Here is a 14,282-nt window from a genome sequence, read left to right as displayed (position 1 = left end):
GGGGACAACTGTGGAACCACTGGAGATTAGATGAGATGATTATTTAAATAAGCCAAGAAAATCACAGACAACCTTGAGGTTGTTCTTCATGGGACTTCCATGTCTTCAGCTGGAGGCATCTTCAGATCCTCTATGGAGATCCTTCCTGTCCACAATCATCAGCTTCTTCAAAAACTCTTTAAAGAATCTTGGATAATATGAGTTACAGATCAGTATTTCTGAATTTGAAATGAAATGGGGGCAACTTGTAATCTTCCTGTGTGACACTGGGAATGAAAACATGCATTAGTCAAACTGATGCTCTCAAAACATAAAGTGGAGTAAAAACCAAAAATGTCATAGCTGTGGCATTCATTTTAAATTGCCTTATATTTTTCATCAGATAGTTAATCTGATCGGACACGGTTTTACTTTTAGCGTTCTCAGTGTTTCACACAGGACACTTCATGGCCTCCTACTTCCATATACTGTATAAATTATCATTGGTTTCTTTGTAAATAAGCAGTCAATCCAAATGTGTCAATAGTTTAAAGGTTACATGTTTGTGTTCACATAAACGTCTGTGGCGATTTTGAGACCAGAGTTGTTTTAAGAAGGTAGAAGTCTATTTTGGTTTTGATCTCACTCAAACTAGCTGTTAGCTTCAGCCCCTAGGACTCGTTAATCTGGATTTATGATAAATGAAGACTCAAGTAAGAGGCCTTACAACAAGACCTTACAACAGAGCATCGCTTAAATAATCCAGATTAAACTCTTTATGGACGATGGCTGCACACGAGAAACTGCTTTCTGTCGCTGTATATACATTCTTATTCAACAACCACTCTAACAATCAAGCATTTGTAACAAAGCGACATGTACAGTACAGATTGTGTTTCATTCTTGCTAGACTAGTGGTTGGTTGTAATAAACACAACTTTCAACTTTAATATATTCTAATTTTGGCTGTTGCAGCCACAGTCAGAATATATTATAAATACAGATTAAATTACACCAATAGTATCTAAGAAAGAACTTAAAGTTGAAACTCAATATAAAAATAGATCTAATCCAATGAATCAACTTTATTTTAAACAGATTTAAATTGTATCTCAGAGATTGTGCACACTTAAAAAAATCAACATGAGACAATAAGAGAAAAATAGGCTCAGTGTTTGAATATCACCTGAATAATGATGAAAGATTGTGTCACTTTTGGGCTTCCTGTCCTTCTAGTACCTCAGCGATTTTTTTCATCAAATGGTCAATAAGAGCAAACAAAGGACGTGTGGGATCATTTCACACAATCGTATTTAGAAATGCTGAAAGTTGGAGTCGGGTATCTTCGGTCCCAGATGATTTTCAGTGGAAATACAAGAAAACTCAATAAAATCAGGGCATAACATCAAAGCATATCCCAGTTTTATAAAGTTTATATTTAAAAATGTTAAAATTATGGTCTTCCAGTCCTTTCAACGTAAAAATCTCTATGTCGCTTCTTAATGTGAAGCGATATAAAGTCACTTGGATGAAAGAAACCGACTGCACATTTTCTCCTCCAAAGTAGACAAATTTGGAAACTAAAGCACCATCCATCAGTCCCACTAAGGGACGTTTTCTTTTAAAGCTTCAAAAGGTTTCAGTTAAGAGTTCAGGATGGCTACTGGAGCAGATAGCTCAACTAACTGCCTACTATACGCTTGTTATTCTATACAGAGCAAAATGATAGGAATGTATCTTAATCTAAATACCATGTACTTTAAAAATGAAGGATAAAAAACAGTAAAATCATTGCTTAGATAACAATAATCTAAGTGTGTCAATGTGTTTAAGCAGCATTAGAATTAATTGTTGATGTGCTTTAAATAAAAGCAGTTAAACCACATTTTACATTTGATTTCAAATCTTAAAAAAGTGAGTATTTTTTTACTCAAGGTCATCATTCTGTGAGAATCACATACCAGTACCTACTCGAGATCCAAACCCCTCACTGTTACACACCTTTCCCCGCAGTGTGTCCATCCTCTTCCTTTGCATGTGTCTTTAATATGCCTTCTTTAGCCATCTTGTTTCTTTTAGTAGGAGATCTCTCACCTATGCATGATTTCCCTGTGTGTAAACGGTGTACCCACTCTTAAATAGACAGTTCATGACAAAGTGACTGAGTGAAGCAAATTTTCCTGACATCTAGCAGCTCTGTTGACCTGTCTTTACCTCTGGACCAAAGCTTAGAGTGTAAATTGATTAAATTGATCATTTAAACAGTAGCCAGGTTTATCCGAGGATAACTCTCGAAAAACTAAGCAAAACCCAGATCCACCTGTGTCAAAGCGTTGCACTCAAGTAGATGTTTGGTGGATTTCGTTTTATTAAATTGAAGTTAAATACGTGGCTTAACAACTGCAATGACACTTCGGATATAGTCATGGTGGAACGACCCAGAAAGGCCATCGCTGATGACACCACGCTCGGTCACTCCCGTTGGTCATGAAGAACATCTCTTCCTAATGTTTCAACTCGCTGGGTTGGACATGAGATTCTCACAGTAGGACAACCTTAAGTTAAAACATTCCACTTTTATGGGATCTCAATATTTACACAAAAACACGCAGCTTGATCTGTTTTTCCTTTGACGTAGAAAAGCAGTGGTTATTTGTACTGCAACTGTAAATGTATAACATTATTATTCAATAAGCTACATATATTTACTGTAATTTTGAAGCAAATACTGAATTTTCAAACTTTTTTTTCCAAGTAACAGACATTTAAAAAAATCTGTAGCAAAATGAGCCATCATCTTCATAGTGTTGTTGTGTTATGCCTTAAAAAACAAAAAGAAACTAAATATTACTTAAATGTGTAACCCATTGCTATGTGAATAAATGTACAATAAAAATAAAATGTTTTATGTCAGGAAAATTGCAAATTACATAGAGATTTTTAATTTTAAAGAACATAGAGTAAACACTCTATATTTGTATTGAAAATGACCAAAATTAGACGCACTTGGATGTAACTCAGACCACTACAAACTTCTAAAACGATACTTGATCAATATGTGTTGAAAATGCATCAACAGGCATTAGCAGTATATACACGACTCCATTTGCTCCACATGCAGGTAAGAATTTAATTTGAAATTCTAGGTTTCAACTTAAAAAAACATAATCAAAGTGTCAAAATTAAACAGAAAGGACTAAAAGAACAAAAATGAGTTCACACTCCATCGCTATCTATTGGCCAAAGTTATGCCTAAAATCAGCTTAACAACAACAGCAATACTGATCATTTATATATATCCGTAAATAAATGTAGTTAGTTAAGGATCAAATTGTATATTTTTCTACGTTTTTATTCAAGTAGATCTAATGATTTTACCAAAAAAGCATTTTTTGATCCTTTTTTCCTTAAAGCATGCAAAGGAATAAAAACTTGTGTATTCTGAAGGCAATTCAGTATTATAGGGATTTAATCTTTCACATATCCAGATTCATAATAATAATATTAATAAAGACTTTACCTAGCTGTCCATTGAAGTTGTTTTGTAAATTTAGATCATAGAAAATTTGAGTGACCATCAAAAACTTGTCTGTTGTAAAAGGAAATCTGTTTTAGCACCTCACCGCTTTAGTCCATAATTGAGCTGTTCTAGACATTAGCACTCTTTACATAAACAAAACAAAAAAAAAAAACAATCCACCACATGCGCTTTGTACAAATGAATAAATCAATTATTTTCTCTCGTTTTCTCTGAGTAGAGATTCCAGTTTCACCTCCCACGACTCCGTCCAGCATCACAGAGGAGCCATCAGGTGAGTGCAGCTGAGCGTTAGACATTTATTTTTTAAGTGTGAGTGCGAACGCGGGTGCGTGTGCATGCGCGTGTGTTTGCGTGTGCCTGTTTACACACCAGCTGTGCAGTAAAATATGCACAGAATTTGGTGGAAATGTAAGTGAATGCAAATGAAATTTTTCACCTTCTTTCACTTCCTCTCTTGATTCCAGTAAAAAGTGACTGTAGGATAAATTGGATCCCACTTGCCTCTTCCCTCATTACTAGAAGGGTTCATGAATATTAAAGCCATTAGCAGCAGCCATGGGATGTGCCTTCTTTAATCTCTCACACTTTCACAATTAATCAGTCTAACTGCGGCACAGTGGGGTGTTTTTTTCCCCCCCTGCATGGGACTGGGATTTTTCACTTCGTTTGACCGAATGATACTTTATCGCTCCGAACTTCAGTGCTTTTCCAGGCCTCCTTCTCCAGGGTAGTGAGAAATAGATGGAGGGACTTTTGATCTTGCAATGCAACAAGACGGAATCCAAACAACTTTTATTTCATTCACGCTGCAGATGATTTTCCGTAGAGTGTGGTGTGTGTGCGTGCGTGCGTGCGTGCGTGCGTGCGTGCGTGCGTGTGTGTGTGTTTTGTGTGTGTGTGTGTAACACCAAGACTGCATTTTAGCACAACCAGAACAGCCCAGGACTTGAGTTACACGAACCCCTGAGTAAAGATGTGTAAAACACATTAAAGTAAAATCATCTTTTATTTCAGCAGCATAATCTCACAATGAAAAAAAAAAAAATCAAACCTATAATTTGAGTGTTTTTGCTCCGTGGGAGAAAAAAAAAATCAGCCAATAAAACCCACCAGTGGCACAGTCGTTGGTAACCCTGCTCTCCATACTTTTTGCCATGTATTGCTACAAAATAGACAGTTCTGTGCCTAATGAAACATTTTGTGTTGTTGTTGTTGTTTGCTTTGGCAAATTTTGAATTAGCATCCTGCTGAAAGACCTAACGACAAGCCATACTGGCTGAATCCACGACAGTTATTTAAAATCTCCTTCTGTTTCAGATCCATTGACTCCACACTCTTTACCTAGAGTTGCAGGCTATATGGAAGAGAAACAGGCCCACAGCATCACAGATTGTCTGCTGTACTTATCATGGCCTCTTTTGACACTTTTTCATTTGTTGTTTCATTCCTTTGGAGCATTTGTTTCCAAAACCTTCAACCTAAGTCATCTCACCTGATCAAACCGGACAGTTCCATCAGACTTTAACAAACTCCACAGGTTTACATTTGTGATGGTAGGTAGGACAAGAAAGGCTTTCTACTGGAAATCCTTCCAAACCTGGATCTAGTCTAATGGTTGTCATGGAGACTAAAAGGAGTGTTAGATTTACAAAATACTGTGTGGCTGGTCATTTTGTTAAAAGCCAAAATCTCATGTGATTTTGTTACTCGGTGACTCAGTGAACTCAATCCTAATTTTCTAAAATGAAAATGAAGGAATTGTCCAAACATGCAAAATGTTAATCAAAACAGTTATGAATAAAATTAAAAAAAAAACAGCAAATCAGAACCATCATAAGAGAACGTCTCCAACATGCTGCCGTCATGAACGCTGTCAACTCTAAAACAGACAACAGAGAAACCTAATCAATTGATCCATAATCAATAATGGTGATAAGAAAATACCATAAGATTCTGTAGCTCTGGAATGAACTGTAAGCCTATTGGTTGGTTGAATTTAAGACCTGATATTGATAGAATACACTTCCTTCACTGTCTTCATACATCTTATAAAAACTTGCTAAATCAGCATATCAGCATTTATTAGTCAAACATTTGAATATTCCTAAAACTGGTGACGTTTTTGCAGCTAAACAGGTTAAATATAACCTCAGAATATTTTTTAATTTAAGCAACAGCTGAAAAAATGTGAGTCATTTGACTCACACTGTGTTCCTCTACCTTCTTTTGTGGAGCTACCAGAGGCTGTTTGTGCACGTGTGAGCGCGCACGAGAGGCTCCAGCAGCTGTTCCCCGCAGAGGCCTCAAGTGCACTCTCAGGATATCGCTGCTCTCTCAACCCCCCCCCAACTTCAGCTTTCTTTTTAGTGTTCTCCACCTCCTTCGTCTCCCTCTGTTTCACGCTTTGTCTTCAGATAACACTGTGGGTGGTGGGGCGCTGGAATATATGGGGGCTTTCTCTGGTCTCACTCCTCAGGAATTGGAAAACCTCTGGGATTTGGTGTTAACCTAAAATAAGTGAAGGTAGAATATTGCATTTGTTTACGTACTGTACTTTGCAAAGCATTCATGCGCCTATAGAACTCCTTTCAAATTTACATTTTGTGAATTTGCATCCATAAAATTCAGTCTGCTTCATTGGGATTTTATTCAGTAGACCAACACAGAGTAGAAAATAATTGAGAAAGGAAAGGGAAGAAAAATGAGAACGTTTTACAATAAAATGTGTTGACTGCAGCACACAGTGGATTTAACTTGTTTTACTCTGACATAACTTCTGAACCACCTGGCTTCAGAAGTTCCATAATTAGAGAAAAGCGATCAACATTATTTAAACAGCATCATAGCTGACAGGTTAGGGATAATGTTATAGGAAGGTTTTAAAGGGGACCTATTATGCAAAATTCACATTTTGAACAGTTTCGTATCTGGGTCGCTATTGCTTCTAAAAGCAGCCCGAGCACTTAATAAAACCACCCAGCCATTTTTTGTCAGTAAGTTAATGCTTAGAAAATTATCTGTTTCAAAAACCTTCCAAATGATGTCACAAATCAACAGGTACTGCCCCTCACACAACAACTCAAACACGAAGCCCAGTTCGTCACCTTAGCAACCCCAAACAAGCTCCAGCACATTTGGTCAGCTGGTTTTACTGCTGCATGTGCTGTACAATGGCTGCTGGAAAAAACAAGTGTTTTGTCCACAAACCACTTCCTGCATTCTTTTTTTTTTTTTTTTGGTTATGCAGGATGCTCCACTTCTGCTTTTCAAAGTTATACAGTTGTGCAATTGCGCATCTGTTTGCAGCGATTTTCATGTGGCAGAAGCAAATAAGTTGCTGCTGGCGTGTGTGCCAGTAGCAACTTATTTGGCTTTAAAGTGACTTAAAGTGACTATTTTATAAAATAGGAAGAAATGCTCAGACTAAGATCTCATGATCTAAGAATGATGGAAGGAGAAAACATACTAGTCATGCACTGCACAAATCGGGCCTTTATGGAAGAGTGGCAAGAAGGAAGTCACAAGAAGTCTTTTTTGCAGTAGAAGTAACAGCAAACATTCAGAAGAAGGTTCTCAGGACTCGTCAGACCAAAACTGGACTTTTTGGCCGACATCCCATCATTTCTATGGTAAAACACGGCAGTATCATGCAGTGGGGATGCTTTTCTTCAGCTGTTCTCTCTTGAGCCCAACGACTGAAGTCACGCAGGCTGTTAGCTGTAGCACCGTGATGGAGACCTTGCAAAGCCAGGGGGCCGTTTGGCCCACCCAGGTTTGACATGTAGAGGATGCAAACATCACCCACAGAGCCTATAGAGAGGGTCGAACAACAAACGTACCTCTGGTATTCCAGCGGCTGTGATATCACCTAGTTGGTGATTGCTTACAGATGTGGCGTGTGTGAGCCCACGCTCACACACGCGTGTGTGTGTGTGTGAGACGTGTGTGTGTCACATAATATGTGTGTGAGACAATGTTTGTAAGGACTTTTAACCTCCTTTTTTTAAGCAAAATGACTGTCAAAGATGTACTTATTTTTTCAGATGCATGTTAGACTTATTGAAAATTCAACCAAATGAAGTCCAGAGGTGAATTTAATGGCTGAATTTTGCTGATTATGCAAAGGTAAGATGTTTTGGCCAAAAGAGATGAAAGGACCAAGCAGGGAGTGAAACCATAGGAAGATCCGTGACAGCTGAGTAAAAAATGAGGTGCACGGATGTGAAGTCTAAAGTCGAGCGGAGTCGTGGAACAAATGACAGAAGACCGTAGCGCTCGAGATGTAGGAAACGATGGAAAATACGAGCGTGACGCCGACAGCTGCAAGGCAGGTGTCTCGTTGCGGCTTACGTGAAGTAGGGGAGCGGGGGGTTCTGCTGGGATGGAAGGAAAGGAGGGAAGATGGAGTGGATATTAATTTGTCTCCTGCAGGAGGCCCTTCCCTCCCCGCACCCCCACACCTCGACCACACGGAGGGCTGGAATGCGTGGAGAATAGCGCCGATGGTGTGGCCCAGACAAAACACACATTGTGCTGGTGGGTCACGGATGGTGTGAATCGCCACTCCCACGGGTCACTACAGAGACGTCTGCATGGCAACGAAATGTGGAGGAGATTAACCGCTGGTGACCTGAGCTGCGGCCGCGCGGGCCTGTCAGGATGTTAGAGTAACTAATGATGATGAGGAGATGGAGAATTGGACTGATGAGGATGATGGTGTTCGTGTCCAGTGTGTGTGTATGTGTGTGTGTGTGTCACGTCCGAGGCTGGAAGCGATCAGAATCTGTAGCGGACCCCTCCTCGGATTTTTTGGACATGAGTCTTTCTTCGCACACCCTTTTTGGCTCCCTCAGACTCTGCGGCGCTTCGGTCATGAATCTTATATCACCACTCAGTTATGTGAATGCTAAGAGAAGGGTTGGACACAGAATGATAGTAATCTGCAGGAAGCCCAGGTAAAAGTAGACAAACACAGCATACAATTGTCATAGTCAACATATGACCCCCTGCATTGCTGGAGTTTGTAGGGCCATAGTATTCAAACCAATTGAGCTTTTTCACAATTTGTCAAGTCACAACCATATTTTATTAGAATGCTATGTAATAAACCACTTACATTTTTAGATAATCATAAATGATTGATTGCAGCTTATCCAGATCCAGCAAAGCAGCTTCAGATTCTCACATCACCACCCACAATGTTTGAGTATTGATACTTTTCCTGAAATTGTGTGCTAATTTTACTTTTATCTTTCTACTTCTTCAGGACTTGCAATAATATGACCCCAGATAAAAAAATTTTTTTAAATAAAATAAAAAACCCAGTGATTATCAAAGCTATTTTATGATTTAGTTAATGATAATTTGCACATATTTCTAGGGTGGTTTTGATAACTTTTATCCTATAATTGGTGAAAATATTGTGTTGTGAATTAGCTTAATGACCTGAAAAGACAAACACATTTAATGATACACATCATTACCATCCACTTCATAGATATGGAGTATCCCATGTTGCTTTATCCCATGAGATCTCCATCTGGATACATACAGTTAAAAAGGTCAGGGGTCATTATTCCACCTTTCAGGTTAGGCACGGTGTCACCCGCAGGATATTTTGTTTTGCAACAAAACATCTTTGTGTTTTTTACAGAGACTCAGACTGTGGAAAATAAAAATAATTATTTTTCCTCACAACAGACAAATTTGGGATATAGAAGCTTTGATTACATCAGGTGTGTAAAACATTAACATGCCACAGAGTTAGTTCAATTTTCTTATGTCTAAGTAACAATTAGACATAATTGTTACTTATGTCTAATTGTTACTTCATTACTATCATGTAATGAAGTACTATCATGCTGAAGTACTGATAAATGTACTTCAGCATTTATCAGTCTAATGCTGAAGTACATTAGACTGATAAACTATTAGTGTGATTTAAAATTGCACTAATCGAAACTAAAGTGGTTATATCCTTTCTTTTTTCGTATTTGGGTGACAACGTTTTCACGGTACAGCAGCTTCCTCTGTTAAAGAGAAACCATCATTACTCAGTGGCAATACAGTGAGAAAAGAGGTTGGAGCGTCTTCTCTCTCTCTTTTTTTCCTCTTCCCCTCTCTCTCTCTCTCTCTCTGTGTCTCCTTCCGAGACAGTATCCAGGCTCGCATCTTGAATGTGAGCAGCCCAGCGAGGAGGAGCAGAGCAGAACAGCAGCTCTCTAATCTAATTACGTGCTTTATTGGCTGCAGTTTGTTTCTCAATCAGTCTGGTTAAATGAGAGAGAGAGAGCCCCCTCCTCCTGGGAGCCATCATTTACACCTCCTCGTTCTACCGCTCCCGTTCTTCCAATTCTGTATGGCGTTTGTCAGACTTTGCATGTGGAGCCATGTGATGTGTGTTGTAATAATTTTGTAGCTTAGAAACTTGGACGTTGCTTTGCACTTGATCATCTGCAGCGGACATGTCAGAGCGGCTCCGATTGCGGACCTGAATGTTTTGACAGGAGAGGAACGACTCACATCCAGACTCGAACCTCACGCCTCCTAGTAGCACGTAACTATGAAATGACACATACAGAAGATTAAAATTGAGAACAAATAGAAATTTGGAAAGTGTGGCAAGCATTTTTTTTAAGGTCCCCATTAAAATCCAGTGCAGTTAATTATCTTCAATAGTCACTAAATTAGTAAATAATCTCCGCCTGTGTGTGGTTTGATCTCAGTATCCAGCATGCGGACAAAGTGTTTCTTATCAGACGAGACCAAAAATAAACATTTTACTACAATTCTGCCATGTGGCAAGAAATGAACACTTAACTTCACCCTTGACACAATCTATAAAATCCACACAGGTCGGCTTTTGTCACGCCCGATCTAAACGCCAGTGCAGATTTCTCCTCCAGATGCGGAATAGGAGGAAGTTGTGAGGTTGTGCGTTCAGACCACAGCAGGTGAAGCGTGCATCATTTACCTGCCATCATTTAATTTCATTCTTCATGTGTAGCTACTGTTGTGACAGCCGGTGTGTTTTCTTTTTGTCACTGCAGAGAAAAATTTGATGTGTTCATCTGCTTAAAGCGTGACGGGATCTGGGTTCTCTGTTCATATTAATGACACCAAATGATAATGAAATGCAGCTGAATAGCTCATGTCATAATTACCATTTTAAGAAGTGATGTGCAGAAATAGATTATGACTGAATTTTTGTTGACGCTGAAACAGAAAGTCTAATGCAACCTCAGATATCATTGTAACTATATTAACATTTAAAAACCTCACTATGTGTGACATAATAATTATTCAAAATCAATTTTTATTGAACTCTTTGAATTTAAACACAGACTTTGCGTGTTCAGTTTTATTTCCATCAGTCTGCAACTTATTTAGGCCTCAAGTCCATCATTTCTGTGCCTAATTGTAGCAAAACATTCCCTACACACTGAAAATGGAGACTGACAGTCTGGATTGACTTGGGAGGTAAAAGTACCTTTTGCTGCACTTGGATAATACCTCAATGTGCTTATTTCGACAGGGAAGCTAACTTGTCTCTTCAATAGGAACTTCCCCACTCCTAATGTTTAGTCTTGATTTGAACGACTAGATGCTTTCACCTCAACAAGCTGCATGGAGCCAAGTTTTCATGTTCAACATCTAAAAAAAACTAAAAAAAACGGCCTTGCGGTTCATTCAACCCACTACTGGCTGTCAACGGGTACTGCGACTTTTCCTTTGCCGCTGTAAAGTTTTGGCTCCAAGACGAACCGTATTGGGTCTGGAAGCAGCTTGAATGAAAACGATTAGTTTAAAAGGCTGCGGGGTACTTTGATAGAGGGGGCAAAGGTCCACCTCTCACTTATCAACTTCTTAGTGCGCTGAAAGGCCCAAAAACAAAGCGCTGTAGTAACTACATCTACTTGGAACACGCAGAGCACATTTTAGCTCGGCATTACAAGACCGCTTCCCCTTCTGCCGCTTGTAGCGCAGGCACAAAGGGGACATTTGTCTTCGCAGTAGGGGACCGCCTGGTCCTAAACAGGCATCTCGGGACGCTCTCAGCGGGCCCCGGAGCTGTGTCTCAGGGGTACACTAATGGGGAACGAAAGGCTATCAAAGGGAAGTATCATGATGGCATCGGGGGCGGGGGGGTTATGAGAAAACAAAGCTGCCCTTCCACAGCCCCCTCTTCCATCATTTACATGGTAATCAGCTCCAGCTTTTATAGACTCCTCTGTTCGGTTTGTACTTTCTCCGCTCCGGCCGGAGCCCAACCACACTGTAACGCAACCAGCAGCTCTGCTCATTTTTACTCTCCTCTTTTTCTCCCCCCTCTGCCAAATTACATTCATCTTGTTTTGCTGCCCGCCTGTCTTCCACCATTCATTCTCCCTCCCTCCCTCTTCTCTACTCGGGCATTTCTTTCTGTCATGTCGTTCCCCAGGCAACCTCATTGTAATGGCCCATAAAGAGTAGTAAAGATTTACTCACATCTGTGAGGTTTGTTCATATTTAGAGCTCAAAGTCCTTCTTCCATCGGCCATACAACATCCTACAACTTTCTGTCAAAACATCCCATTTAGGTTTCCTTCACCATGTCTGCATCAGCTGGTGAGAATAGACCAAGGGAGCAGAGATGAAGGGATTCCTGCTTGGCATTTATAAGTTATTAAGTTATTTGGCCAATTTTGAAACTCCAGTTTTTGAAAGAGGTTTGATGTGAGATTACAAACTGTAGCTTAAGACGCATTCAACATTTTTTTTCCTGGCCTTCCTGTCATTTTATTTCCACTTGGGATTTCCCAATTAAGTATTTTTGGATTTGAATTTGAATGAATGATCATTATTTATTTACACGAGGAGCAGAGGCGATGTCACACAGTGTGTTTCACAGAGAAGTTGCTAAAGGTTTTGTGATGTTTTAGAAAATATTAGTTTGTTTTTGTTATTTCATACCGTCCTTAGAAAACGTATTAAAAATTAGAGTGGAGAGTGATCAGTGCAGCTAGCATTACTCCAACATCAGTTTTAGTGTTTAAGCCTTGGGAAATGAAAAGCAACGTATGAGAAGTGAGATTTCCAAAAGACTGGGAACATCTGCAGATATTTAATGTTCCAAGACAGTCAGAGGTTAAAAGCTGTAAATAGTGAGAGCAACTTACCAGTAGCATGTTTAGCCTTCCTGTTACCTTTAGACAACCTTCAGCTTGAATGAAGTGCAGACATGTCTCTATACAGTTTCCTTTCAAATAAATTATTCTATTTTTCGTTGACTATTTTTGGATATGTTTAACTTTGCGTCTTCCTTACTTAGCAGCAACATACACACTGAAGAGTCTTGTGGGTGCAAAGTGAACTGGTGGCGTTTGTGTGCTCACTGAGAAAAACATTGTATTTCAAAATGTCAGGGAGAACACTTAGTTTTTTTACCCACTGTTGCAGTGCTTTAACTTCGCTCTATTTAAAAAAAAAAAAAAACTGATATCGCCCAGGTTCATACTTTGAGTATCAACTTTATTTTTCATCACACACTGCGATTACAGTATCACAGGTAATTATTTTTGTCAGCAGGCCCAAACCATCATTGCAAAAAGAACATACACTGTTTAATCAAGGCCCTTTGTGTATTTCTAGGCAAAAAAATTTGCTGCCTTGTGCAACCAGATGACAAACTCCAAGGACTCTTTCAGCAGGCGCTCTCAGAGTGTGTTCATTCATACACCGCTGGGTGTTTGACAGCTTTTCTACAGCGTGGAGCTGTGAGGCAGTGTGGGTAAGCCCACAGCCTGCTTGAGGTATTTATTTGTTCACGGCTCCAACATGGACACCCCGCCTGCCGCCCCACCCCCGCCCCCGCGCCCCCCAACCCTGTGCAAAAAAAAAACAAAAAAAAAAAACGGCTCCCCTGCCTAAAGCTTCATGGATGGCTAATTTTTCCTTCCTGACCTCCCTTTGTGTAGCAATGACCCACTTCACCGCCGCCCCAACACCTTCCACTCCCTGGAATAGCTGCCAACTGTGAGCAACCCCCCCCCCCCCCCCCCACACACACACACGCAAAACTGAGAGCTTGACATGGTCCTCCTTGGGAGACTTTTTTTAGTTTTATGTTTCTTATTGGGGCGTTTGGGTGACAAGCCGTGTGAGGCAGGTCTGCACAGACCTGATCCCTCAAGACACAGTGAGAACAAGTGGTGCTTCATCTTGGGGTAAATGCTAAATGGCACAATTGTTACTGAACACATTGTGTCATAAGACAATGCTGAGGACGTCAGACAAAACAATCAAAAAGAAATCATTTGTCAACCCATTAATTAATGCACTATATTTGCTTATTTTGTGACAAATATATATTTCTGTACTGTAAATTTTCACAAAATACACACACACATGCATATTATTAACCTTTAAAACTTTTTGCAAAAATACAAATACAGCACATTATTATAACTTCTACATTTTAACATATTACCTTTATAAACTCCAAAGAAGAAAACAATGATAGGCTTATCTTTTATATTACTATTCATTTTATTTAATTTTTTTTACTTTTATCTTGATTGAATATTTTACATTATAATTCAAAAAATTTGTTATTTAATCTACTGAACTGTGAAGATATTCTTGTAACTGGGATATTTTTTTTTTCAACCTCACAGATTTTACCATAGAACCAATACACAGTTTGTATCGTTTGTAGAAACTTAATCAGAACCAAATAAGTTATTTTTAAAAATTACATTATTTATTAATAAAATGGTTAACA

General features: G+C 39.2%; 1 protein-coding gene across 1 annotated transcript in view; it reads left to right on the top strand.

Annotated features, from left to right (window-relative positions):
- ntn1a (netrin 1a) overlaps window positions 1–14,282 on the top strand; it is a 67,890-nt gene that overhangs the window by 48,727 nt on the left and 4,881 nt on the right. Inside the window, exon 5 of the mRNA XM_008414585.2 lies at window positions 3,738–3,791. Within this exon, the coding sequence (XP_008412807.1) occupies window positions 3,738–3,791 (54 nt within the window). The remainder of the gene's footprint in view (window positions 1–3,737; window positions 3,792–14,282) is intronic.

This window comes from Poecilia reticulata, linkage group LG1 (genome assembly GCF_000633615.1).
Source record: "Poecilia reticulata strain Guanapo linkage group LG1, Guppy_female_1.0+MT, whole genome shotgun sequence".
Classification (NCBI taxonomy): domain Eukaryota; kingdom Metazoa; phylum Chordata; class Actinopteri; order Cyprinodontiformes; family Poeciliidae; genus Poecilia; species Poecilia reticulata.
The sequence above is the reverse complement of the archived record's forward strand: the minus strand, read 5'-3'. Positions and strand labels throughout refer to the sequence as shown.